The sequence below is a fragment of the Alligator mississippiensis genome, chromosome 3 (assembly GCF_030867095.1).
Source record: "Alligator mississippiensis isolate rAllMis1 chromosome 3, rAllMis1, whole genome shotgun sequence".
NCBI classification, from domain to species: Eukaryota; Metazoa; Chordata; order Crocodylia; family Alligatoridae; genus Alligator; species Alligator mississippiensis.
The window spans coordinates 75,514,942-75,541,035 of NC_081826.1; the positions used below are offsets into that span (position 1 = coordinate 75,514,942).

At 42.4% G+C, this 26,094-nt stretch overlaps 1 protein-coding gene across 9 annotated transcripts in view; it reads left to right on the top strand.

The window, feature by feature from the left end:
* Positions 1-26,094, top strand: part of PXDNL (peroxidasin like) — a 421,482-nt gene that overhangs the window by 304,151 nt on the left and 91,237 nt on the right. For 8 of the 9 annotated variants that reach the window (XR_002093899.2, XR_002093901.2, XM_014606787.3 and 5 more), the window contains 2 exons: positions 9,149-9,269; positions 15,122-15,251. Coding sequence is in view for 7 of the 9 variants with exons in the window: in XM_014606787.3 (XP_014462273.1) it covers positions 9,149-9,269; positions 15,122-15,251 (251 nt within the window). In the remaining 2 variants the exon portion in view is untranslated. The remainder of the gene's footprint in view (positions 1-9,148; positions 9,270-15,121; positions 15,252-26,094) is intronic. The other variant, XM_059724104.1, reaches the window with a different exon arrangement.

Consider the following 26,094-nt stretch of genomic DNA (forward strand, 5'->3'; position numbering starts at 1 on the left):
GTTATCTAGTTCAGGTGAAAACCTGAGTCAATATTTTCTAGGTTTTCAATTTCTTAATGCACAAAGGCTCAAAACCCAATGTTTTAAAGCTATTCCTCTGGCTATAGAGTCTTGTTTAGGAGCACTACTGAGGCCTTACTTGAAGTATTATGTCCCATTTTTGGCACTATACTTCAGGAGAGACATGAAACAACTTGAAAAAGTCTAGCAGAAAACAACAAAAATGATTAGAGGTCTAGAAAGTATTATTTATAAGTAGGATGGCCATATTATTTTAAAGGAAATCTGGGTCACTGCCCCTCATGACCAAGATAACAGCATTGCTGCAGGTGGGCAGGGGCATAGGGCATAGTCGGTGGGGAAGCAGACTGGCATGGTGTGCCAGATAGGCAGGCGAGTGGGCAAGGCTGCTTCTGCTGTGCAGGAGCAAGGCAGGCAGAGTGGAGCAGGTGCCACACTGCTGCCCACACATGCCTGGCCTGGCTTCTCCTGAACAGCAGCTGGAGGCAGGGGTTGGGCTGGGCTGGGCTGGACACTGCTCCTGTCTGCCTGCCTTCCTCCTGTGCAGCGCAAATGGTGCCTGCCCATCTGCTTGCATGCCTCGTTACCATGTTACTCTGCCTCCCCACTGAACTATGCCCTATGCCCCTGTGATTCCAGGATTTTTGCTTCAGTTTTCACCAACTGGCTAAGACCAGCCTATGAAATCTCAAACTGTCCCAGACAAACTGAGACATATGGTCAACTTATTTATAAGGAAAGTTTTGAATAGCTGGGGTTATTTGACTTGGAAAAGGGAAAACTAAGGAGAGGAGTACTTTGATAAATCTTCAAAGAGGATTATGAAGATTATAATAACTGTAAAGAGGATGGTGATAGACTATTCCCATGTTCTCTGTCAACTCTTCGTAGAATCATAGAAGTAGGGTCGGAAGGGACCTTGTAGATCTTCAAGTCCGACCCCCTGCCTGGGCAGGAGGGAAACTGGGCTCAAGGGACCCCAGCCAGGTAGGCATTGAGCTGCTTCTTAAAGACCCCCAGAGCAGGAGCCAGCACCACTTCCCTTGGAAGTTGGTTCCAGATCCTAGCTGCCCTAACTGTGAAGTAGTTCCTACGGATGTCCAATCTGAACCTACTCTCCAACAACTTGTGGCCGTTATTCCTTGTTATCCCAGGGGGAGCTAGGGGAAACAAGGTCTCCCCCAAAACCTTTGGTCCCCCCTAGTGAGTTTATAGATGGTCACAAGGGATCCCCTCAGCCTTCTCTTGTGAAGGCTGAACAGGTTCAGGTCCCGTAGCCTCTTGTTGTAGGGTCTGCCCTGCTGTCCCCGGATCATGCGGGTGGCCCTCCTCTGGGCCCTTTCAATGTTGTCCACATCCCTCTTGAAGTGGGGGCCCAGAACTGGACACAGTATTCCAGCTGTGACCTAACCAGTGTCGCGTAGAGGGGGAGGATCACTTCCTTGGCCCTACTCGAGATGCACCTGTGGATGCACGATAGGGTCCGGTTAGCCCTGCCGACCGTGACCTCGCACTGTCAGCCCATGTTCATCTTGGAGTCAGTGATGACTCCAAGATCCCTTTCTGCCTCCGTGCTCTGAAGAAGGGAGTTTCCCATCTTATAAGTGTGTTGCTGGTTACTACTGCCCAAGTGCAGTACCCTGCACTTGTCTGTATTGAAATGCATCCTGTTTTTGTCAGCCCACCCTTGCAACCTATCCAGGTCTTGCCGCAGTCTTTCCCTCCCTACTAGCGTGCCCATTTCACCCCAGATTTTGGTATCATCAGCGAACTTGAACAGGTTGCTTTTCACTCCGTCGTCCAAATTGCTGATAAAGAAATTGAACAGCGTGGGCCCAAAGACCGAGCCCTGGGGGACTCCGCTGCCCACTTCCCCCCAGGTCGAATATGACCCTTCCACCACCACCCTCTGAGTACAACCCTTCAGCCAATTAGCAATCCATCTGACTGTATAGGCATGGATGCCACAGTCGCCTAGTTTTTTAACAAGGATGGTGTGAAAGACAGTGTCAAAGGCCTTGCTGAAGTCAGGAAAGACTACATCCATGGCAACACCTGCATCCAATGCTTTTGTGACCTGATTGTAAAAGGCAATCAGGTTGGTCTGACATGACCTGCCCCTAATGAAACCGTGCTGGTTGCCCCTCAGCATCACTCCTGATGCTGGCCCATCCCAGATGTGCTCCTTGATGATCTTCTCAAAGAGTTTCCCCAGGATTGAGGTAAGACTGACAGGCCTATAGTTGCCCGGGTCCTCCCTCCTCCCTTTCTTAAAGATGGGGACCACATTGGCTATCTTCCAATCATCTGGCACCTGGCCTGAGCACCACAAGCGCTCGTAAAGCCGTGCCAAGGGCCCTGCAATAACCCCTGCTAGCTCCCTCAGCACCCTGGGGTGGAGAGCGTCTGGACCTGCTGACTTGAACACGTCCAGCCCCTCCAGAAGCACTCTAACCCGGTCCTCCTCAACCTTAGGTCTTGGGGCGTTCCCCTCGAGTCAGTCTTGAATCACGGTGAGGGAGTCCCGGTCCCTGCCCAAGAAAATGGAGGTGAAGAATTTGTTAAAGATGTCTGCCTTCTCTTCTGAGGCGACCACCAGATTGCCCAGCGTATCTTGCAGGGGCCCCACATTTCCCGTCGCCTTCTTCATCCTCTTATATTCTAATGTGTATTTTTACAAATTTTTAGCATTTATAGTGTGTACTGAATGCGGGTCCTTGCCCTGTTTTACTAGAGATTCAAACAAGTTGTTCTGAAACAGCAGAAAGGCAAGTTTGAGACAGTGCCTTATGGCATATAGTTAAATATAGCAACTAAATTAAAAATTAAGACTGAAAACAATTTTATGGCTTAATTGTCTCATTAAAACTTGCTATGAGCTGTGGAAGTGTGACTTTCTACAACCAGCTTTGAAAAGATTCTTCTCATTAGTCATGCAGCAGCTTTTAATAGAATGAATTTATTAGGGAAATGCTTAGTAATCTAATGCATGTCTTAGTATGTAAAAAAATCAATGTTCATTCGTCAGCAGTAATCTTGAGTGCTGGAGACGTAATCTTGTAGATATGTATATATATATAAAAAAAGGAAACACAGATCTCCCAAATACCTTAAAACCTCAAAATGTGAACTTCATGTGACACGTCCATCTGGAAATTACAAGGACAGATGGTTACATAAATCCCACAAGAAAATATACATCTGCCAGTTCTTTGCATAACTGTGTGTATTTGAGAAGGATTTATTTAATCAACTGGCATGGTTGCTTAGCGCGTCACTCGTGTCAGTATAACATGTAGATTCCTGTACTCATAGTGCTCTTCCATTTCTAGGAGACACCGGAGGTAATAATTTCGCTAAACAAATGTAGCATGAATGTGGATTTTCATTGCATCCGGCAGAAAGGTGATGAGAAACACACAGTTTAAATTATTAGAGGTGGATCAATTGGATAACTATTCCTGGGCGTATGTGGTTTGCCTTTTGCCTGGAATACGGATCTCATGAATGAAGCCCGATTGTGACTGGCATTTACACATTGTGTGAAATGGTTATAGCCCTGAAATGGTCAGCTCTGATCATGCCTCCCCTTCATGAGTGCACATATACACATGGTACATGCAAAAGGCCTTTCACAGATGAGTTCTTTGCAACTCTGGTTGCAACTTTGTTACAATAAAGGGGATGAGTGAGGTCAGAGCACATTAGTTGCTCCTGGGGAGCTCTGATGGCGTAGCTGAGAATTTTCAGTGTAACTGGCATCTCAGAATGGGACTATCATCTTCTAATCTCTCTGGGATTATTGTGACAGTATTTCTTTTTCTTCAGTCTAGTGGCTGCTATATCATAATTTTGCCCCATTGAAAAATGAATATATATATTTTTTCATAGAGAATCTTACGAGCCAATTGGCAAATCTTTCTAGTCTATGAGATTTCTTCCTTATTTTTTGTGTCAGTTTTACCTTTCACCACAAAAATAATTTCTCTGATAATCTTATCCATCATCAACAGGTTTAGGAAGGTTTTTACCAAAAACTGTGGATTGAACATAGTAGCTACATATGGTTTCCCTTTCCCTTCTATTGTAACAAATACTTATTAAGTGTGGTACTCTTCCCCTTCTAACACCTGTACAAGACTGAGATTTGAGTTTGAGGCAACCTTTGGCTAATAGGTGCAGGCCTTTCAACTCAAGCTGTGTGGGATCCAGCTAGCAGGACACACTGAGTGACATCATTCTATGCTAATGATATGCTATTATTATTAAAAAGAAACTTTAAATTATGGAAACAAATAGCATAATTCCTTGAAAACAATTTTATACTTCTTATTTACTTGCAGACAGATATTTATGGACCTCATCCAAGTAAAGTGTAATCCATGGTACTTCCAAGTGCCTCTTTAAAGACACTTACATCTGAATTGCTTGTAATGAGGAAATACACCTTCTGAGAAAACCTCTTTTTATTAGGAAAGGTCAAGATGTTAAAAAACTAGATCCTTGAACCATTGAAGTTCTTGGTTTAAAGGTTAAAGCACATTTTCAGTGCTTAAGAAGTAGTTATAACTGATCATCATAAGGAATCAACTGAAGAAATATAAGAATTAATTTAAACTAATCCTTGTGTAGCGATTAGGGTTGGTCTATCTAGTTCTTATTCTAGTCCAGTGACTATCAATGGTAAGTAAAGAATCTGTGCTTCAAATGTAGTGATCACTTGCTTTCAGGATAGGAATTCAGTTCTAAGAAGAGTGCTGAATTTCTAGATTTCAAGCTTCTTCGTAGATGCTGAAGTGGCAAGGCTAAGATAGGTAGAGGACCAGAAGAATACTGACCTCAAGATTGTGTGAGGAGATGATAGTGGTATCTAGAGTGAAAGAAATCGGGGAGGAAAGGAGGGGGCAGAGAAAGAAAAGCATGCATTGAAGAGTCATCAGCATGGTATGTTGCCCGTGGTTGCTCAGAAGCTGGACTACCTTCATAATATAAAATACTTAGACAAAGTTCTAATTAAAATCTTCTCTCCTTGAATTTCAGAGTTTCCTTGATAAAGTATTTTGGGGGTTTTATAATCCTATCTTAATCTTTTGTTAAATATATATTTGATTTATTTAGTTTTAGTTAAATATGGAAAAATGTTTTGTGGCCAAAGAATAGCATGGTGGAATTTTGTAGTTGAATCAGCAGATTATACCTTTCTTCTTTCTTTTTGTTTTAAGAAAGCATAATGGTTAATTATATATACATTGCCAAAATCAATACTCTTAGTAGAAGCAGTAGATTGCCAAAGTATCTTGTCATGTCTGCATACAATAAGGCATACATATTTAATTGTCATTTCCATCCTGGCAGATGGATAGTGAGCACAATTACTAACGTCTGGTGACTAAAGCAGGGGCAAAATGTTTTAAAAGTGTTGGAAGCTTGTGAGAATATTTTTGTGTTGTTTTATCAAAGCAAATATTGCAAAGCACAGTATTGCACAGAAAAAGCTGTATATACCTCATACTCCTATGAAAATCATTAGAAACAAAACTTAGAGTAGAACTCCTAAATCTCTCTCCTGTAGGTGTGAGAGTGTTATGGCAAGTATGGGTTTAATGAACACAAGTTCTACTGTATTACTGATATTTAGGAAAGTAGGGCTGGAAGGGACCTCACACAATCATCTAGTTTAGCCCCCCTGCTCAAGGCAGGATCATCCTTGATTAAACCATCTTAACCAAGTGTCTGTCTAATCTGCTTTTGAAAACTTCCAAGAATGGAGATTCCACAATTTTTCTAGATAGCCTCTATTCCAATGCTTGCCCACTCTCATAGTCAGAAAGTTTCTCCTAATCTCCACCCTAACATTCCTCCCTTGAACTTTTTGAGGCCATTGCTCTTATTCCTATCATTTTGTTGGTCCCAGGACCTTCATAAATAAATGACTCCAGCCACAAGTGGGAGAAAGCGTGTTGTCAGACTGACAGGCACAGAATATATTGTGAAGGTAGAGTAACACTATACATGCAGTAGCATTAGAAGATTCAACCAAAACTAACTCACAAATTTAGATTCAACATATTCATGGAACTCACAATGCCCTCTCAGGTGACTTGCATTTCCCTTTTGGGTAATGTTAATCACCTTTTTGACTGCTTCTCTGAGAATATGCTGCACCGTCTGTTATGACAGGCTCATGTTTGCATTTTCTTTCCTTGTGGTCCTTGGACACAGTCCTAAGGAGATGGCCCTCCTTTATCCATGTCAGATTTATACGTCTCTGCATCAGATGTAGGTGTCTCAACACTGGTTCTGACAAGTCAGCATTGCTAGTATCTGTTATAGCATTAGTGGTTTTTGCTGTAGGTTGCAAAATTAATGGCCCACAACAGGTGAGGCTTCAACTGTTGCTGCTATACTGAATTAGGTAGTCATGCATATAGATTGCAATTTGTCAGTGTGGCAGTGCCAAACAATATTAGGTGCCATTTGCACATCGAAGGATGAAGAACCTGTTTGTGCAATCGCAACTGCAGGCTGCCATTTTTTAAATCCTCAGTAATCGTGAGCCAAAGCATTTTGGTCTACACGTAGCTGCAGAGGCACACCTGTTCCTCTTGTCATGGGCTGACTTATTTGGCAATTTCTGACATATTGCTTCAAATCCACTTTTAATAAGCCCGACCGTGACCTGAAATTCCGGCCCATAAACAGCACTGCCAGTATCTTACTCATTGCAGCATGCACTGTATTCTGGTATGCTAGCAAAAAGCAGACTGTATTCTGCTGTACTGCCACAACAAGTATTTGACTCTGAAAAATTTGCATTTGGTACATTTTTGCTCACAACCCTCTTCAAGACATTCTAATACTCTCTTCAGATTTCTCAGATGTTCTTTACCCTTTTCCCAGTTGCAATAATGTCATCCAAATAACACTTGGAATGCCTTGTAACTTCTGATCCACTGTTTTCTGCCACAGAGCAGGAAGGGAGGCAACACCAGACACTATTAACACTATTCCCTTTTCTGTATTTCCAACCCGTTTGAATCTCCTTAAACTTCAATCGGCAAGTAAGCTTCCACCAATACAGTTTTGCTAAATCTCTCCTCTCCTTCCCCTCCCCACCAACCGCGCCACCATGGCAAAAATAGCTTCATTTTGAGGTATGGGATATTTACCAGCTTTCAATATAGAGTCTATAGTAAAGTGGCACTGCAGGCACGCCCCACTCACTCCAGGCTACTTTTGAGAGAATGTCTTCTCTTTCTAGGCAGTCCAGTTCTGCATTTACCTTGGCCTTAAGGAGCTTAGGTGAGTTTTGTGTAACTTGGCCTGGGCATTTTCATCTACTATTATCCTAGCTTTAATGTGCTTTAAAGTTCTTGTGACTTTGAACACTTCAGAGGCCTAATTTAGTGTCCCTTCTGCTTGTTGTTTAGCTGTTTCTGTGATGAACTTTGAAAGTGCCTGCAAGCATCTTTACGCACTTCCAGTCCAGGGAATCTTTTTTTAACTATTCTTGACCCCACCAAGTGGGTCATCCATTTTCAATGACATGCATGTCTAAGAGGTGCTACTTATATTCTTTGGGCACTTACATCACACCTTCTAGCACAGTCTTTTTAAACAAAAACACTGGGACCTCCATCAATTTCTTATTTTTAAACATTTTAAGGGTTTTCCCAGCAACCCAGAGTCTCAGCTAGATGACCAATAGTCACCTTTATTCACATGATATAGTTACTCCATTCTCACTATCTATCCCTATCTGTTACATATTACCTTTTTATTTCCTTTCCTATACCTTACTGCACTCTCTTCTTTATTCTTAGCACAGCACAGTGCCTTCATATGTCCCTGTTCACTAAAGCTTTGCCAGTAGCATTCTGTAAACCAGAAATTACTTGAAGTGTGAGACCCTTCTCCACACCAATAGCACACATCAGGCTGCTGCCTGTCCTGGCTCTTCCATTGCATATTTAATGCTCATTCATTCCTATTTCTATAGGCTTTCCTGCATGCAATTCGATGGCATCCTTTGCTGCAGTTTTCGTAGGGATTCCGATCTCAGCAGTACATTTGAAGGTGAGGTTTTCCTCTGTAATGCATTTCTTTTGTATGGCTTCATTAAGTAACCCATACACAAATCTGTCTCTTAGGGCCTCATTAAGTCCATCCTTAAAATTGCAGTGTTCTGGCAATTTCCTTAATTCTTGTCACAAAAGAGGAAATAGATTCACCTTCAAACTTTATGGAACCTGAACCTTTCTGCAGTAATAAATGGATTAGGTGCCAGATGCTCTTGAACAGTTTTCACTAATTCCTTAGGTTTTGCTTCCTGGCTTTTCTGGGGCGAGCAGGCTGTGCAGTAAACCATGTGTTTTTCTTCCCATTTACCTAGGTAATGCCGCTACATGTTTCCATGGGGGAATCTCATTTACTTAAAAAAAAGCTGCTCTAGCTGCTCTGTATATGTAGGCCAGTCTTCCAGGGTGCTGTCAGAAGTCCCAGTTGTTCCAGTATTAGTACCCATTTTAGGTTCCATCAGATTGCAAGTACTCATAATTAAAGTGTTTTTTTTAGGTTAATTTAATGCATGCCCCACTCATGGAATCTTACTGTTGTTACCAGTTGTTATGTTGGTCTTAGGGCCATCATAAATAAATGATTCCAGCCACAAGCATGGGAAAGAGTGCTGCCAATTTTTATTTTGAACATAAATTAAGATTATACATTTTTGTATCATTATAACATGGTGCAGCATATATTATAGTAGAAAATCACTCTATATATTGTTTGTTGCATAAAATAGTAAAATCTGACTGGGTTACCCATAAGAAAGATTTTTTTAAATAGTTTTGTCCTTTCTTTTTCCAGTGAAACAGTCAAGCTTGATTAAAAAAAGGAAAACAGTATGTAAAATACAAAAAGATATAAAGTCCTAATTCAGAGAAAAAAAATGAGGTATATATGTTTAATTTTAGGCACAGAAACAAATCCTATTCACTTCAGTGGAGCTTGAGAACAAGCCTACTTAAGCCTTATCTAAGCAGCTGGACAAAGAGTTTCTGTGCACTTTCTCTGTGAAAATTAGTGTTTGCAGAAATAATATCAGCCTGAATTACTGTGTTCGCAGACTGTAGGACACGGGGACAATTCAGGACTCTTTCGCACCAGTTTCGGCGCAAACGATCTGCTAAATACATTTATTCCAAACAGAAGAACAAAGCAGATGCCCTGAGCGATACTAATAGCAGGTATGTAAATGTGAATCAGCAATATTAAGGGACACAGAATAAGACATGTTTGCACATAAAAGATATTGGGTACACTTTAGACTTTAGAAGCTCTACATTTGTTAAACTTTTATGTACAGAAAATGTACACAATATGAAATTTCAAATGTTTGTTTTTTTAATACAAGAACACCATTTATGATCTGTCTGTTATAACTTGAGGTGTATTCTGTTAGAACAGGGATGATGATTCTCTGTTATAATACTATTCTTGTCTCATTTTAATTTCTAACTAAATTTGAGCTTTACATGTAACCTTTACAGTGCATTTGATTCGCTTAGTAGAACATGGTAAGGTGAATATAAACAGCGTGCTGTTTACAGCTGAAACCTGCTCTAGTTATATAAATTACTTGTAATATTACAACATCTTTAAAATGATGAAAAACACTATAATAGCTATTTGGAGGTACTATATTCTTATTAAGCATCTAAGAGAGCTTTAGTGAGAGATTAAATCTGAAAAGAAAAATACTTGTTTTTCTTGGTGTCAGCAGTTTATATAATCATTCCTAATGATGAAGATGCAGATTGTAGATTACAAGAAAATATTTAGAAATATGATACATCAAACTCAAATGAAATAAGAACCAGATGGAGAAATGTGATAGCAACATTTTATTTTGAAAGGCAGTAGAAGTAGCCAGTTTAAAAGATAATGTTGATGATTTCTGTAGGTTTTCAGTAATTAGTACTGGTGTTTTATGAGCTACTTGGCAGTACTCTTTCATGGCAGACAGCTAAACATAGATATATCAAACATAAAGAACCTTATTCTAATGAATTTTTGGTACTGTTGTATGAGGTAGGGTATGTGTGTATCCCATAGAAGGTTAATTCTTCAAGCCGGATTATCTACTGCCCTACGTCTTGAGCACCTATGTCTATAAGTAGTGCATAGTAGATAAAAATAACGTTAAGATCAGAATTCTCCACTTGGTGCAGAAGCAACTTTGATAGTATCATATGATTTGTACAAATGTATTGTACATGTTTCTTCAGGTATGTTTTGTAGAGAGCTGGAATGCAGGTGTCACTTGTAGTTTATAAATCTAAGTGGCTCTGATTTTAGAGCATAGTAACACTGTGAAGTTAGATAATCACAATTACAATCTCACAGTCTTGGACAAGAAAGAAAATAAAGCAAATTTGAATTTTTTCAGTCATGTTACCTTGCCATGGTAAAGGGAACATTGACAAATATGGGTCTGATTCTCTTCTGACTTTTTATATCTTTTTTACATGATGGAAAGTTAAATTACTCTTGATTTGCACTAAATTGAGCTGAAGAAGAACTAGGGTTTATATGCCTTATGATTTTAATCATTTTTCTAGGTTTCTATAAAATAAAGATAAGCTTGTAGAATATTTTTCCCTTGTATGGCACATCTGTCTGGAATGAAGAATGAAGCATTACTCTGTTTCAGATTGTTAACATCTTGATTTTTTAACATAGATTTTTATGATAATCTGTGGGCAAGAAAGATCTATTTTTGTCTTCCTTGTATGTAGTTAGTATAACACATTATCTTTTGTTTGCTAATTCAGTACTAGTAAGGGAGAATTATGTTTAATTATACTGAAATTATCTTTAGTGCTTGGCATATTTATTTCGTCTGATTTATTATATTCTTTTGTTTCCCACCAGAGAAGCTTCCGAATTTGTGCAGTGGTTTATGCCTGATTGAATATATGGTGATTAAGACTGAGGGTAGAAGAAATGTATAGATTTGCATTATTTAGCATTTGTCAAGTTTAGCATCTGAAGTAACCGAAATAAGAAAATGATATTGGGGATTTCCTCACCCAGCCCAGAGTTGGTTAGGAGCTGCTCTAGAAGTGGGACAGCTTCTAGCCAGCCCCTGGCTGCTTGGAGAATTCCCTGCCCAGTCTGGAGCTGCCCCAGAAGCAGGACAGCCCCCAGCCATGCCCCAGCTATGCACGGGGAAGCCCTGCTGAGCACGGAGCTTGTCCCCATGGGGACAGCTCTGCATTGGCAGCTGTCTCCTGGCCCCATGCACATCAGGAAAGATGGTGCAACTGGCAGAGCTGTCCTGGCCCTGTGCACATGGGGACCAGCCTCATGCTCCCTGACCACTCCTGGGCTAGCACCCCAGGGGAGCCTGGAGCTCCCCTGGGTGCTTCAGGGGACCAAAGCAGGGTAGGAGCACCCATTGGTGATACATAGGGGGTGCACATGAGAGTATGTGCACCCCCTGAGTGTGACAGTGCACCCCCTGCAAAAAGGTGCTGCCAGCAGTGCAGGCAGTCGCCGCATGCCACCCCCGCCCTCAACGCTGACACTGCTGGCAGCATCCATGGGCAGTCCGCAACCGCTGCTGGCCACCGCTGATGCTGCTGCCATCTGCAGGTGGTTGTTGACTGCTGGTCAGCACTCACCAGCCCCCTTCCCTCCCACTGCCAACAGTGCCGCAACCACCAGCGGGAGCTCCCTGCTTTCCTCTCACAGCGCCGCCACCTGCAGGAGCTTGCTGTGCCCCCTACCAGCCTCTGGGGGCACGTGGCATCCATGGGAGTACCTCTGTACTGGGCTGCTCCCAACAGGGAGCATCTGGAGATATAGAGATACACCCAATGTGATTTGTAAGCACTCTCTTCTCACCAGGTTGCAACCATTTTCCACCCCTCCTTTTCATGTTCTCATATAGTAATGGGAAAGGATTGCTGGAGATAAGAAGATTAGAGGAAAGTGGGGACTGATAATGAATTTCACTTTTTCAACTTGCATATTTAATTTTCAAAACCCAATTATATATGGGCTTTACGATTGTGAATATGACAGAATATATTCCCTGATCTCACACACAGCAGAAGTTCTATAATAATCTTTATACAGAATCTTTGGTACAAAGCACTCCTAAAATGCCTCTCATAATTACTACAATTATAGTATTTAAATATTTATTAATAATGTTTATATTAGTGCAGAATATTTGAATGATGAAGGCACATAGAAACTTAAGGCCTACTTCTTATTTGTACTAAAGATATTTTACACCTTCCTGGAGTTCCAGAGTTATCTTAAAGAGTCTATAGATTATATTTATGTATGCTTCACAGCCTCTCTGCACTTTGAGTGGTGTCAAGTGACCAGAATGTAAATATGAATATAGGCCATTAGAAATTAAAAATGCATCCTGGATTTTAGAGGCTGAGTGGAGTCCCTACTAAAAGTTTGCCTCATTGTTCCATAAGTGGTTTCTTGTATGCCACTCTTCAATAACCCTTTAAAGATATTCCCTAGGGCCTCCTGAATACATCTCAGACTCAACTAACCCTTCTTTTTCTTTCTTTACTCTCACTGGGCACATCCAGACGAGCCTGCATATGCTTCTTACAGCGTCTCAAACCCCTTTGAGGGAAAAAAAGGGTTTGAGGGAAAAAAGGAGGCAAAAAGAGGGGAAAAAAGGGGTTTGAGGGAAACCCCTTTGAGGGAAAAAAAATGTTTCCCTCACTGTAAATTTGCAGCGGGGGAGCAGAATTAGACCCCTAAATATCTAGGGGTCAACGAGTACCCCTGGGGAAAAAAATGGGTCAGGGCGCAGTCTGGAACTGTGCAGCCAGAGGCTCAGTCCTCCACAGAGTCTCTCTGGCAGCCTGCCAAAGCATCTCTATAGTTGGCCCTTTACCCAGTCCTGAAGCACGCTGCCTGCCCATGCTGGGCAGGCAGCACTGCAAGCTGCAGGGATCTAAACCAGGCTTCTACCAGGTAAGTAGGGGATTGGGCAGGGCTGGAGAAGTGGGGAGGGGACCTTCCTGAGGCTGGAGACAAGCAGGAGAAGGAGCAGGAGGCTGGAGACAAGCCCCTGGAGGTAAGCTGGAGACTTCCCCTACTCTCTCAAGCCTCCTGCTCATTCTCTGCTACTGTTGGTGAGTGTGGGGGGTGAGGGGCTGGGAGAGCAAGCAGGGAGCTGGGGGAATAAACAGAGAGCAGGGGGAATGAAGGGGAGATGGGGGAATGAACGGGGGCGGGGGGAATGAATGGGAAGCAGAGAATGAACGGGACATGGGGGAATGAATAGGGGACAGGGAACAAACGGGGGCAGAGGGAATGAAGGGGAGATGGGGGGAATGAATGGGGAGCAGGGGAACGAACGGGGAGCTGGGAGAACAAACAGGGGTGGGGGTAATGAGCCTCCAGAGGCTAGAGAACAGCAGGGGAGTGAGCAGGGGGCTGGAGAGCAGTGCAGGGGCTGGGGGGGAGCTGTAGCCCCTGGGGGACCTGGCACCCTGCAGGCAGAGTAATCTATGTGCTGTGTGGGGGGGCTCTGCCCTGTGGAGGGCAGGGGACCATTGACGATGCGTAGGGGGTGCACATGGGTGCATGTGCACCCCCTGAGCGTGGCAGTTCACCCCCTCAGAAAAGGTGCCTGTGGGCAGTCTCCGCTTGCCCCCCCTCCCACCCGCCACCAGTGACATCTGCAGGCAGACAGCAATCACGGCTGGCCACTGCTGTTGCTCCCGGCAGTGTCTGCGGGTGATCATCAACCCCTAGTTGGTACTTGCCACCCCACCCCCCACTGTCGGCAGCGCCAGCAACGTCTGCGGGAGCTTACCGCTGCCTCCGTGCCCTGCCAGCCGCTGGGGGCACATGGTGTTCATGCAGGGGCCCACCCATCCTAAGCAGCCCCCACACGCACAGTCCCCTTGACACCTAACCACACACTAACTCACATCCTTCCACACCTGCCCACACACCTATCCACATCCCCCCTAACCCTAACCCCCCTTCTCACCCCCTCCTGCAAACCCCACATTCCCCTATCACATACCTATCATGTGAAAAGAAAACCAAAAGCAAACATTAAAACATATAGATATTTAGGATTTATTTTATTATGATGCTAGACACACTGGTAGGCTTCCAAATTTCTTTAACATTGTAAATATCGCAATAAGACATTACCCATCTGATCAATTCCCACTTTCTCTCTCTCTTTTGTTCCAATTGTGGAAGAATGTGGATTTTGGGGTATTTTAAAAAGTGAATTTGGTATACTGCTTCAACAGTGTAGCTGACACAAGGGGTAGTATCCCCGGATACCAAGTGGCTAGGCCTCAGAAGCTCTTGAGAGCATGTAGCCCTGAGCTGCCCTGAGAGCAGGTTTTTATACTGCTGGGGCTAGCACGAGTGCTGGCCCCAGGCTCTAGCTCCCCTTGGCTGCAGATCCGGGAGGAGCCAGGCAGAGTTATTTTGCCCCAAGTGGCACAATTTGCTCCACAACGAAGTGCATGTCCGAGCACATGAGCTGAGGCAAAAAGCCCTGGCTCAAATTTGCACCACTTCCATTTGAGCTGCTGCAAGCGCACATGCTTGCATGTGTGGATGCGCCCATTGTGTTCAGTAGGATTGGCTTATTTTATGCTTGCCTTGCTTTAGAGGTGTGATTTATTTATTTTTTTGACAGCCATACTATCATTTTCTTAAACATGGTTCTCGTCATAAATGCTTAATGCAAATAGCAACTTTCCCACCTATGTATTGCATAATGTGTGACATTTAATTTGTCAAAGAGTTGTCAGTGTGGTAGGGGAAAAGGCTGTCCAGAAAAATACTTCTGAGAGCTGAATAATCTAGCAAAGATATGTGGAATAAAACATGGCATTCCTCTTATGTTCTAAAGAGAAGTTTTCCTCTCATGCGTAAGAATCTCAAAAGAAGAATGTCATTTCAGCTTACATTTCCCACATTTTCATTTAACTTTCTTTATAAATCCTTTAATTCCCAAGTTAAGCCTTTTCTTTGGGGTATTTATTTTCCATTTTTGGTGTTAATTTGACTTATATTTCAGATACCAGGAACTGCATAGAAATGCAACCAGTGCAAGACATCTAGATGACACAATATCCGGTGGATTTAGTCAGGATTTCAGTGATTTTGTTGCAGAAATTGATAAGGCCATCACAGCTCTAAAAGAGCAGGTTTGTCTTTTCATCAGCTCTTCTATATTAAACTTCAGTGTATCACATGGTAATGTGAGAATGTGTTTTCGGCTCACTTTTCTACATCTAGCTGTATTTTGTATTGTATAAGAAATTATAATAATGCTGAAGTACAAAAATAATTCTGAAAGTAAATGTTTGACTTCCCAAGGAAAAAAATCTTTAAAACTTATTTTAGGTTTTGTTTTTCTGTTTTTTTAATGGGTAATTGTCTTATGCTGCAACCAGTGATATATCTTTAATAGTTTCTTATTTTTCTGCTGGTCAGATTTTGTATAAAAAGTATTACCTAATACCTGTAAACATAAAGAAATGCAAACTGTAATAAGAGTGATGTCTAATTTGGTTTAGTTGAAAAAAACAAACAAAAAACCCCCCAAAATACATAAAACAAACCATCAACAACTGTATTTTAATTTTTTAAGGTACTGTACAGTTTTATCCTTTGCCATAAGTAACCATGAATATACCCACCTGAAATGGTAGAATATGCATTTAATTAGATATTAAAAATGATTTCATTTAAAAATCTTTAATTTTTGTTTAATTGAAAATGACTTTGCAGTTATATTATTCTGATTGTGGGCAATAACCATTTGTGGTTCCTAATCCTCAGAGTCTTTATCTTTTGAAGTTTTAAGAGTTTTATAAATAATGCTTTTAAATTAATTTTTATGATGATGTAGCACTGAGTCATTTAGTTGATAGATATGATATCAGGCAATCTCATTTTTGCTGAATGACCATGTGCTAGTTGCACAATTCTGTGGGTGGGTTTCCAAAGTTTCTACCAAGTCTGAAAACCGATTGGTTGTATGTAAAACCTAAAGAGCAGAAAATCGGAAGAAATGTCAGCTGCCATCAAGTAGTAACAGAATTCCTATTAACTTCAACGAGGTAATGATTCATTTCTGAGCGTGAATCAATAGGGGACAGCTGGATGCAGGGACTCCATACTGGGAGCTTATGTTCATGCAAACTAATGGTATTGTGTTCCTGAGGATGTGCAAGGGAGGGAGGTGGCCACTGGATCTGCAACATACTGGCCAGCCCTTGTCCTGTATAGGGACCAAGCCTGTCATAGGAAGATACTGTTGTCCTAAGACTTGGGTTGATGCACAATGATGTTATACTTGAATTCTAGGCTGGTGAGAGTCTTTGGCCAAACATGAAGATAGTGTACCTATCTTATAAGTGATTTCCAGTGGGCTGTCAGCTCAGTGATAGCCTTTACTGTTCTGTCCTGGCAGTGCACGGTTATTTTTAGATGCTGTGTCACCATAGCAATACACTATAATGAGGTAGCTTGTCACTACAGTGATGCAGTATTGGCATCAAGGTTTGTGTCCGGTGATGCTGTGTCACCATAGCGACGAGTTATGTCACCATAGCATGCCCCTATGGCAACATAGTATCATGTGTCGTCACGCCCTCTTACTAACTGAAATATAAACATATTAACCACTGATGAAGAGAACTCCAGTTCACAGCAGTTCATGCTCTCTTATTCAGTTAGTCTATAAGGTGCATATAGATTAGCCTGATTTCTGGCTAACACAGCTGACTACCTTTCCTGTTTAGAAAGTTGACAACAAGAATCTACCTTTGGCTAGAAGTTGGAAAGTAAGAAAAATGAAAGGGAACAGGATGCTGTCAGAATGAGTAGAGAATAACTGACAAAGCAAACCAAGAAATCTTACATTATTTTACAAATGTCACCTTCCTTCCCTCAATTTTCAAAGTGAAATTCACCCACATTTTGTCATCTCTTGCATTTTCTATTCTCTTGTATATTTTTCAGCCAACTTTCAAATCTGGCTGTCACTGCACAAAATTATTTGTGAAACCCTTTTTACCTTTATTAGAAAGAGAAACAAAAAGAATCAAAACTTGGGACTGGGAAGAAAGTTGTATAAGCATTGTTTCTTTGGGATTATTCATGATCCAAAGAATGTGACAATAGTAAGCTTTTCTATTCTCCATCAGCTTTTTTTTTTCTCCACCATTTTCTAGGATTAAGAATAAAATATGCTTTTTAGATAATGACAACTTTTAAAACATTTTACTATTCCTTCAATAGCATGATTCCTGCAAAAGCCACTTCAATAATCTTCAAGAAACTTTGAGGCAAATCGTGGCTAAAGCTATAGGGATTATTTGTTATTATGTGTTTCTTCATTTTGGACCTTTTCCTCTTTCTGAGTTGTTCACAAACAGATGTTGATTCCCCAGATATTGGTCTTAACTCTTTGATAAATGGTTTTCACAAACATATTTGACGTAATTTTTCAGAAAAACTTGAGAGTATCCAATTATGAAAATTTGGTATTCAAACAATGATGGATCATCTCCAACACTTGTCACCTAATCGTTTTCAACCTTCATGACTGTCAGTGTCTGACACCAACAATCAATGTGTGTAACAAATTATCAAAATATGGAACATCCATTCCTATCACATATTGAACCATTAAACCTGTGTGAGTAAATAAACCATTAAAAAGACCTAGAAAAGCAAATTTAATCTGATACAAATATAAGGATAAAACACCATTAGTGCTCAGTCTTCAAGATCCTCAGCAGAGACCTCCATTACCTGAACCCTAAAGGACTACACTTCTTTGTGTACCAGCAACTGAATTGCATGATAATGTACACTTTACCAGTAGGTTACACAACTATTTGCTGGATGGGAGCAGAATGTCTTGGTTTGGGAGCTGTGGAGTCTATTCTTTATTCTAAATTTAGGAGAAAAAATTTAGAGCAGTAATAAGAGGATCGCTAAGCAAGTAGATTTGGCTTGTTTTCAGTATGGTTGAGTGTTGTAGTATTTGGGTCTACCATATACTGATTGCTTCACTGAGTTTTATTCAATGTCTTGCTTGAAGTAACCTTGTGCAACCCATCAGTTACCTTATTGTACAGGGGGAGAACAGTACTGTTGGCACTAGATTTATGACCCAGATATCTTATTCTGGGTGGACCCAAACCTTCAGACTGACCATGACTTCTACCATTCAATAATAGGCAAATTTTATTGATACACAGGGATAGCAGATAAAAAAAATGGAGGCAAGGCAAACAAAATAACCACCCTGATTCTATATCTACCAGTCCTAGGGCTGTCACAGAGGGAAGGTACATCTTGCTATTAATGCAAGCTTCATCCTGAGGTTCTGTCTTGAATGTCAGATGTCAGCAGCCTGGAGGTTGAGAGTGGAGCCATTCCCTGTTCCCTTCTCCCTCCCTCCCTTCCCTCCCCCACTCCCACCCCCTGCACTCCAGTGAGGTGGGTGAGATGGGCTTGTGGTGTCCCTTCTGTCCATGGTGGCCTCGGGATCCTCTCAAGGACCCTTTGCTACTCTGAATTCCTCTTTTTGTATCTTTTTTTTTTTTCCTGTGCTGACTCTTCATTCTCAGGCATTGTTGATTGGTTTCCATGTGGTCATCATACTGTCCACGTTCTGCTCTGTCAGCATATTCCTGTATTTCCCTAACCCTGCTGGTTCCAGACACAGTGAGCCTTGAAGGAAACTTTGTCATAAACAGGCTTTTTGAAACCAATTAACTTTTGCCTTGGACCATTATTCTAATGCAATGTCTACTTTACATTCAAGCCAATTCCTAAAAGCAAATTTCTTAATATCATTTTCTAGCCATCAAGTACTTCTTTCTAAGGCATGAGATAAGCCTTTGCACATTCATTGCCAGAATTATTACTCATCTTTCATGTTGAAGGTGTTGCTGGCCACTCTGTCCCTTGCTGCTTCCTAGGGTCAAAAGAGGCCATGTTGAAGGTTTGCAATCCACAGCAGAGCAAGACTGAAGGAGTGGATAGATCTGTGTTAGGGAGTAGAGGTGTAGTTGTGGGGGATGCACATAATTCTCCTAATTAGCCCCTGAAAGCTGCAGTTGCTTCTAGTTTGATGTTGGGCCCTGTGACTCATTCCTTATCCTCTCCTTCACAAGAAAGTTAAAGTAATTTCCTTCCAGATTATCCCCTTCTGTAGGTTTAGCCAAAGAAAGGGCAGTTCATCTCACTGTGCAAACTGAAAACAGTTTCCTACAAGTACACAGCAAATAGCACAGGTTATGAACCTAATTAAATTGTACAGTGATTCAGAATCTGCAAGAGTGTTCAGATACATTTCTTGGCTAACTATATTGCTGATGGCTGCTGATTCTTTGCTTAAGTGTAGTTCCTTAGACTACAACTGTACAAGAGAAGAGAGAGCAGCCTTGTGACAGGGGGGTCTTGACCCCAGTTGAGCATGCATCTATCCTTAAGTTCATTATTAGTTGCAGTGCAACTATTGTCTGCTTATATGTAGACATGTGCTTGGAACCTTGGCTGAAGTGGAGAAACCTGTATAAGCGCTCATAACTGAGGGAAGTCTGGAAATAGATTTTTTTTTTTAATAAAACAGAGGAGAGGTGTTTTTGTTCTTTTTTTTTTTAAAGCTAAACAACGAATGTAAAATTTTTGTTCTGACAAGTTTGCCTTTAACTTATAGCTAACAGTTCGGATAGATTCAGAAACAGCTGAATCTCAAAAATTAATTGCGAATATATAGAGTTCCTCCTCTGTTGGCTTTTATGGTTATTTGAAGTATGATATAGATAGAGGAATTTACAAAGTTGCTTTCATTTGGGGAAAATATGTTGTTTGTTTTCATAAAAAATAAGTTATTTATTAGATAAACTTCTACCGAGGGAAGGAGAAAATTAAATAGTATATCAACATTAAAAACACATTGATGCATACTTTAATGAGATTTTCAGTCAGCTAAAAAGGATGAGAGCGGATTATAGTTTAAATTGACTGAGAGTATTCATAAGAGAACTTCATTTACTCATTTGCCCCTTCTTTCCCAGAGTCCTTCCTTGTTCATGTTGTTTCTCTACCGCAAATATGTGTGCGTGCTTGTTTTTCCAAAAATGCATAATTTTAAGGGTTAAGAATATAGTATGACAATAAATAATGTGATGTAGAATTATGAATAAAACAAATAAGGATGGTGTGTGGTTTGCAACCAGTTGGTATATAATAAAATGTAGAACGTAGTACCTAAGGAAGTAAACTTTAGATACTATAGTCAAAATGGCAAAGTAGAGTAATTTTGTGCTATAAGGAGAAAATGTGCAAGATGTTAGGTAGACCTTTAATGTCTGCTGGATGTACCAAGGCCCATCAGTGTTCCAAGAGAGAGTCCTTTAAAAGAGACCCTGATATCACACAGGAACAAATGGTACTGCTAATTATCTGAAATATTTCTTGGTGTAAAGGAAACATGGGTCCTTTCTGGAATGCCTAAATAAAAAAGTTCAACTCAGGGGTATAACAGAGAGAGAAGCATGAAATATTCATGAGCCCATGCACCTATGAAGTTGATTTGCAACTGTTTCTCCAATTGACTTGATACATCCACTCCCCAATGTAGTTTGTGGCTAAAGCATGTATATAGGAAGATGAGTCACTGAGTCTCTGTCACTCATCTATCCCACCTACAAGTTCTCTACCTTATGTAAGACAGCAATGTCAAATTTTATTACAGTATTGATTCAGGAAATGGGAGACCTGGGACCTTAGGCCCCTCTCACCCTGTTATTTTTTGTTATCATCACAAAATGCTTACATCATAAAATTCCATATGGAATTATGCCTCAAATATAAAATAACAGTATCTTATGCCAACTATTATATTCTCTAAGCAAAATATCCCTTAATCTGGTATGTATTATATCTTTAATATAATACACACCCCACAACCATGCATATATCTTTTCCACCTTCCATCCTAAGTGTTGCCATCATTGTTTTCCTATACCTATCCAGACCTTGTAGTATTCATGTGATGCTATGATTCTATGATTTTTTTTTAATTCAGTATCCTTCCCACCATTAATCACATCATCACCATAAGCTACAGCTGTGACCAGTGGGATGGTCAGACCTCTATTGGAAAGTGCCTTGGTACGTGGGGCAGCGGCTCAGTGGCCAGAGCACAGAGGAGTCCATAGAGGGGGCCACCCTGCTGGATCTGCTTGCATTCTGGGTATGGGGTTTCCAGCATTCCATTCATTTTCAGGAGTCTAGAGATGTTCTGGAATAGGAGGCAGATGGTAAAAGTGTAGAGACCCAAAGCCAAAAGCTTCCCAAGTCTGAAATAAGAAAAAATGATGGACTCAGTCAAAAGCTTTCTCTTAATCTATCTAGTTGCACAGAGAAAACAGGTTGTTGTGAATCATTCTGCTGAGCACATAGTACCTGTACTCATGGCCTGTGCCCTACAACCTAGGATCTTTGGCAAGGATGTTGTAATCATTACATAGGAACAACACTGTTTGCCAATTCTTAATGTTACCAAGGTATCCCTTCTTGGTCAGCAGGGTGATGACTGCTTGTTGGCAGGTGACTAGCTAGATCTTATCCTCCAGCTCTCCTAAAAGCTTCTCAAGAGATCTGGGCTGAGGATAGGCCAGAAAATGTTGATAGCATTTGATGGGTAATCAAAGTCCAGTGGCTTTTCCCATGGCAAGGCCCTCAACAGCAACTGTCAGCTCTGGAAAGGATAGCTCCTGTGCAAGCTTGTCAACTTCTGATGTACAGAGTTTGGGAAAGACTTCCTAGAGGTGTTAAATGGCCTTTAGGCAGAGATGCTCACCCATGATGGTGATGACTGGCCTCTGCATTTCTTCACCAAGAGAGGAATCTCAGATTTGGCCTCAGACTCAATCAGGAGATCTTCTCTTGGATCCTGATCACTTCAAGTAGGATGCCATCTCATCTTTCTACTGGAACCTGGCCCAGGCATGGTAAACTTCCTTCTGCCTGGGACCTCAGGCCAGGTGCCAGAGATTTCCAAGGCTGTTGCATGAAATTAACAAGGCCTGGTCTTGTAGCAGTCTTCAAAGTTCCTGGCCACCTGGCTAGGCCTGAACTCTTTGCGTTTTGCTCCATGCTTCATGGTGTAAGTGAAGACCACCTTCCCAGTTGACACTGTTGCTGCCCAAGAAGACCACCTCCATGAGTGAGAAACCTTTCTCAATGAGAGCTCTTTGGGCACACCATCCATGTTGATGCCTGGTGCCCAAGCTGTGGATGAAAATAATGGCAGTGGGCCTGATACTTCGGTGTCCCCTCAACGTGCTGAATGAGAGCATCCACAGTGGCAGCACCTGGTTTGAGAGCCTGTCAAAAAGCTCTTTATACCTGGACAAACTTGGGAGGTTTGTCCTCCTCTTTGGCTGCTCTAACATGACCTGAAGGCAACACCTAGTGGCAGCATTCCAGGTTAGGCCCAGCCTGCCTGATGTACCCTGTACAAGCTGCTCATTGCCAAGAGGACTGGTGACAACCAGTGGTAGCTCCTGGATTCAGCCCCTTAGATTAGACAGTGCTGGCAGCTTGCCCCTTCTGTAAGGACAGAGAGACTCTTTCGGTCCATCCTTGACTGCTCTTAGTCAACGTCAGTGGCCTGTTTAGCATGTTGGACATGGATTTCACCAAGAGAATTTTCTGTACTACGTGACCAAGCAGGTCATGATCTTCCTGGTCAACTTTCTGCTGGGATAAGCCAAGATGGCAACCCTGAAGAGCTGCAAGAACCAGCTCATAGGACCTAACTCTGATGACATTTTCTACCTCTTTCAGTTCTTGATCTGAGCACATCACCTTTGAGTTTGAGCATTTCACCCTGCAGCAGAACATAGACCAATTTGCATTGCACTGGGCCACTGAGGGGATACTCCATACAGTGTAAAACAGTTGGCATGTACTAAAAATGATACTTGCATGAATGGCATGTGGCAAGAGGGTTCCACTCTCTGGTTACAATGGTAACTTTGAGTTACAAATGCTTTCATGCCCAGCAACTTGTGGGGCCATGCACTTTCTCACTCATACCTTTTTTTTCTAATATTTTTCTAGTAAAGCTCTAAAACCTTTCCTTTGTTCTATAAAGTACTCAAAACAGATTTTCCAGTTTTTTATGCATACAACATGCAACTGACAGACATTGATTTAATAGCTCAATATTTAGATGATTGCAGTGGTGCAGAAGAATGTTTGTAATTTATCAGAAGGCCACTAAATCCATGTAGCACCTCTTAAGGCATGAGGTAAATGTATTTTACTCTGTTTTCCTATAGACTTCTCATAAACGACGCATTACGTGTTCGGATATAAGTGGCAGACTGGAGAGTATTTTGCTGTAATTAAAAGTACCAGCTTGCATTGTGTAGATGTAGGAACATATGTTTCTTTCATGTTGTTTGTTTTTTCTTTCTCTTTAAAGAATGTTAACCCCTCAAATGACAACAAGATTTAATTCTGTAGATTTCCTTCTTGTAGATCAAACTTTTCAGGTAAATATATATTTATGGTAATAAAACCTATTTATTATTGAAGTTAGTATGGGATGCAATTTGATTTCAGAGCTTTGCACCGATTAACAATCCTTTTTCTTAATGTTATGCTGCAAGGGTATGTAGTTGGGGAGTATTTGAGAATTTGTGCTATATCTAAATAATGTCACTTTGCATAAGCAAAAAGAAGTCATTGTGAATTTCAGTGCAGTTTATTATTATTCACCAGTCAGGTTTGGTATCTGATCATACTGCAAACTGCACAGATACAGAAGGGTAGACCCTGCCCTTGAGAGCCTACAGCTTAAAACATAATGTTCCAGTATCCTATAGAAATCCTCCCTTCTGCTGTTGCAAGAATATAGCTTTCAATTGATTGACAAGACCATAAATTGGGGTAAAAACTGACAAGTAATTGACAGGCTGGGGTCAAATGGCTGAGGGATAAAAAGGTCTGGCTAAGTGATACCTTAACCCCTTCTAGGACCACAACAAATATAGTTCCTATCCAGTTCCAAAAAATTCTCTAAAACCAAACACATTTAAATAAAACCAACTAGGAATAATTTATTAGAATATCAAAAGCAGCCATTCAGCCATCTATAAATATTGGATATAGGCTGAAGAAAAAATTGGACTTTTCCTGCAGCTCAGCTGAAGCTGAGGAATAGACCCAGCAGAAGTCTCCAGGGGAGCAGAGATGCTTGGCCAGCAGACCTGTCCTCCCTAAATCCAAGGCTGTGTAAGCATTGTCTTTATTGGTATAAATAAATCATTGCTATTGAGCACCCTAATAAAGCTTTCAAGTTGTGACTGGAATGGCCTTGTTGATCTATTGATCTCACTCCTAACCACAAGTAAAACTCTTAGAGGAACACCATGGCATGTATTCACTAGCTTTGTGTTACTTCTGGAAGCTGTATTATCGATGTTCACACCACTCAAGTCTATTGCTATATTTCTGGAGTAGTACCAGGAAAGGAAAGGAATTCAGTAAAAACTTATTGGAGGACTGCAAACTACATTCATCTGTGAAAGAAAGAAAGAAGGACTTTTTTTTTTTTTTTAACTTCTAACAACTTTATTTCACAAAAGATCAGGTACAGAAAGCAAAAAAACCATCAAACCACACCAAAGAGAAACCATTCCAGGACATTCAGAACATCACACCGTGACAAACACCTTCGCAGTAATACACATCGTGTCTAACATGCTATTTATATATATAGCCCTCGAGAAACGAACAATTCCACCCTTCCCTGTCCCATAGTACATGTACAAAAACCTTCAACTTCTCACCCCGAGAAAATAAACAACAGCAGCCTGGTGAGGGCCCAGGGCACGGCACAAGCCGGAAGCCACAGTCCGCCACCGCGCCCGCCCGGTCGCCCAGACCGGTCATGACATCAGAGCGCGTATTTGAGACGGCCGTCCTCCACGTGGCACAGCGCTCCCTCAAGGGCCCAGAGTGCCTCGAAGGCGGGCACCCCCCGCCGGAGCACAGCGTGCTCAAACTCCAGCGAGAGGCGCGCCCGCACTAGGAGGCCAAAGAGCCGCGGGGCATCGTCTGAGCCGGTGCCGGCAAGACGGTTACGGCAGCTCTTGAGGACGGCCATCTTGGCCTGGCCCAGCAAAAAGTTGGCCAGGCAGATGGCGCCCCGCTCGGCCGCCCGGTACGGGTAGGAGCATATGTAGGTGGTCTCTGAGAGGCTCCTGCCCAGCGCCCGCAGCGGCAGCTCGAGGGTGGCAAAGAGCGGCCGCAGGCGGGGACAGTCCAGGAAGGCGTGAAAGAGATCCTCCTCCACGCCCCCAGGGCAGAAGGGGCAGGCCGTCGAAGCGGCTGGGTCAAAGTGGGACGCAAACGTGCCAGTGGCTAGGATGCCGTGCAGCAACCACCACTGCAGGTCGCCAGTCTTCTTGGCGGTCGGCGGCTTATACAATGCGCGCCACGCCGGGTGGGCCGGTGGAGAAGCCGGTGGCCCCAGGCGCCGTCGCCACGGTGTATCGGGGCGGCCCGCCAGCACCTGAGCATGGCGGACACAGACCACCCAGGCATACAAGCTTCTACGCAATAGAGAAGCAAAGGGACAACCTGTGTCACTATCGGGAGGCATGGGGAGCCGCAACAGAGTGCCCGGCCCACCGGCCAACTCTGCGGCCACAACCGGGGTGACCGGCAGCGAAGGGAAAGCCTCGCTCGCGGCATCCGCGGCCCGCGGGATCTGGCGCGCACGGAGATGTTCGTCCAAGGCGGCCGCCGCCACCGGCGGGAGGGCGGCGCGGATGTCACGCAGGAGATGACCCATGGTGCGGATGGAGCTGTAAAGCAGTCGCTGAAGGGCCTGCAGGCGGAAGGCCGCCACCCTGCTGGCCAGGTCAACCAGACCCTGGCCCCCCTCGGCAACAGGCAGGTGAAGGACAGCTCGTGGGAGCCAGTGGCGCCCATCCCAGAACA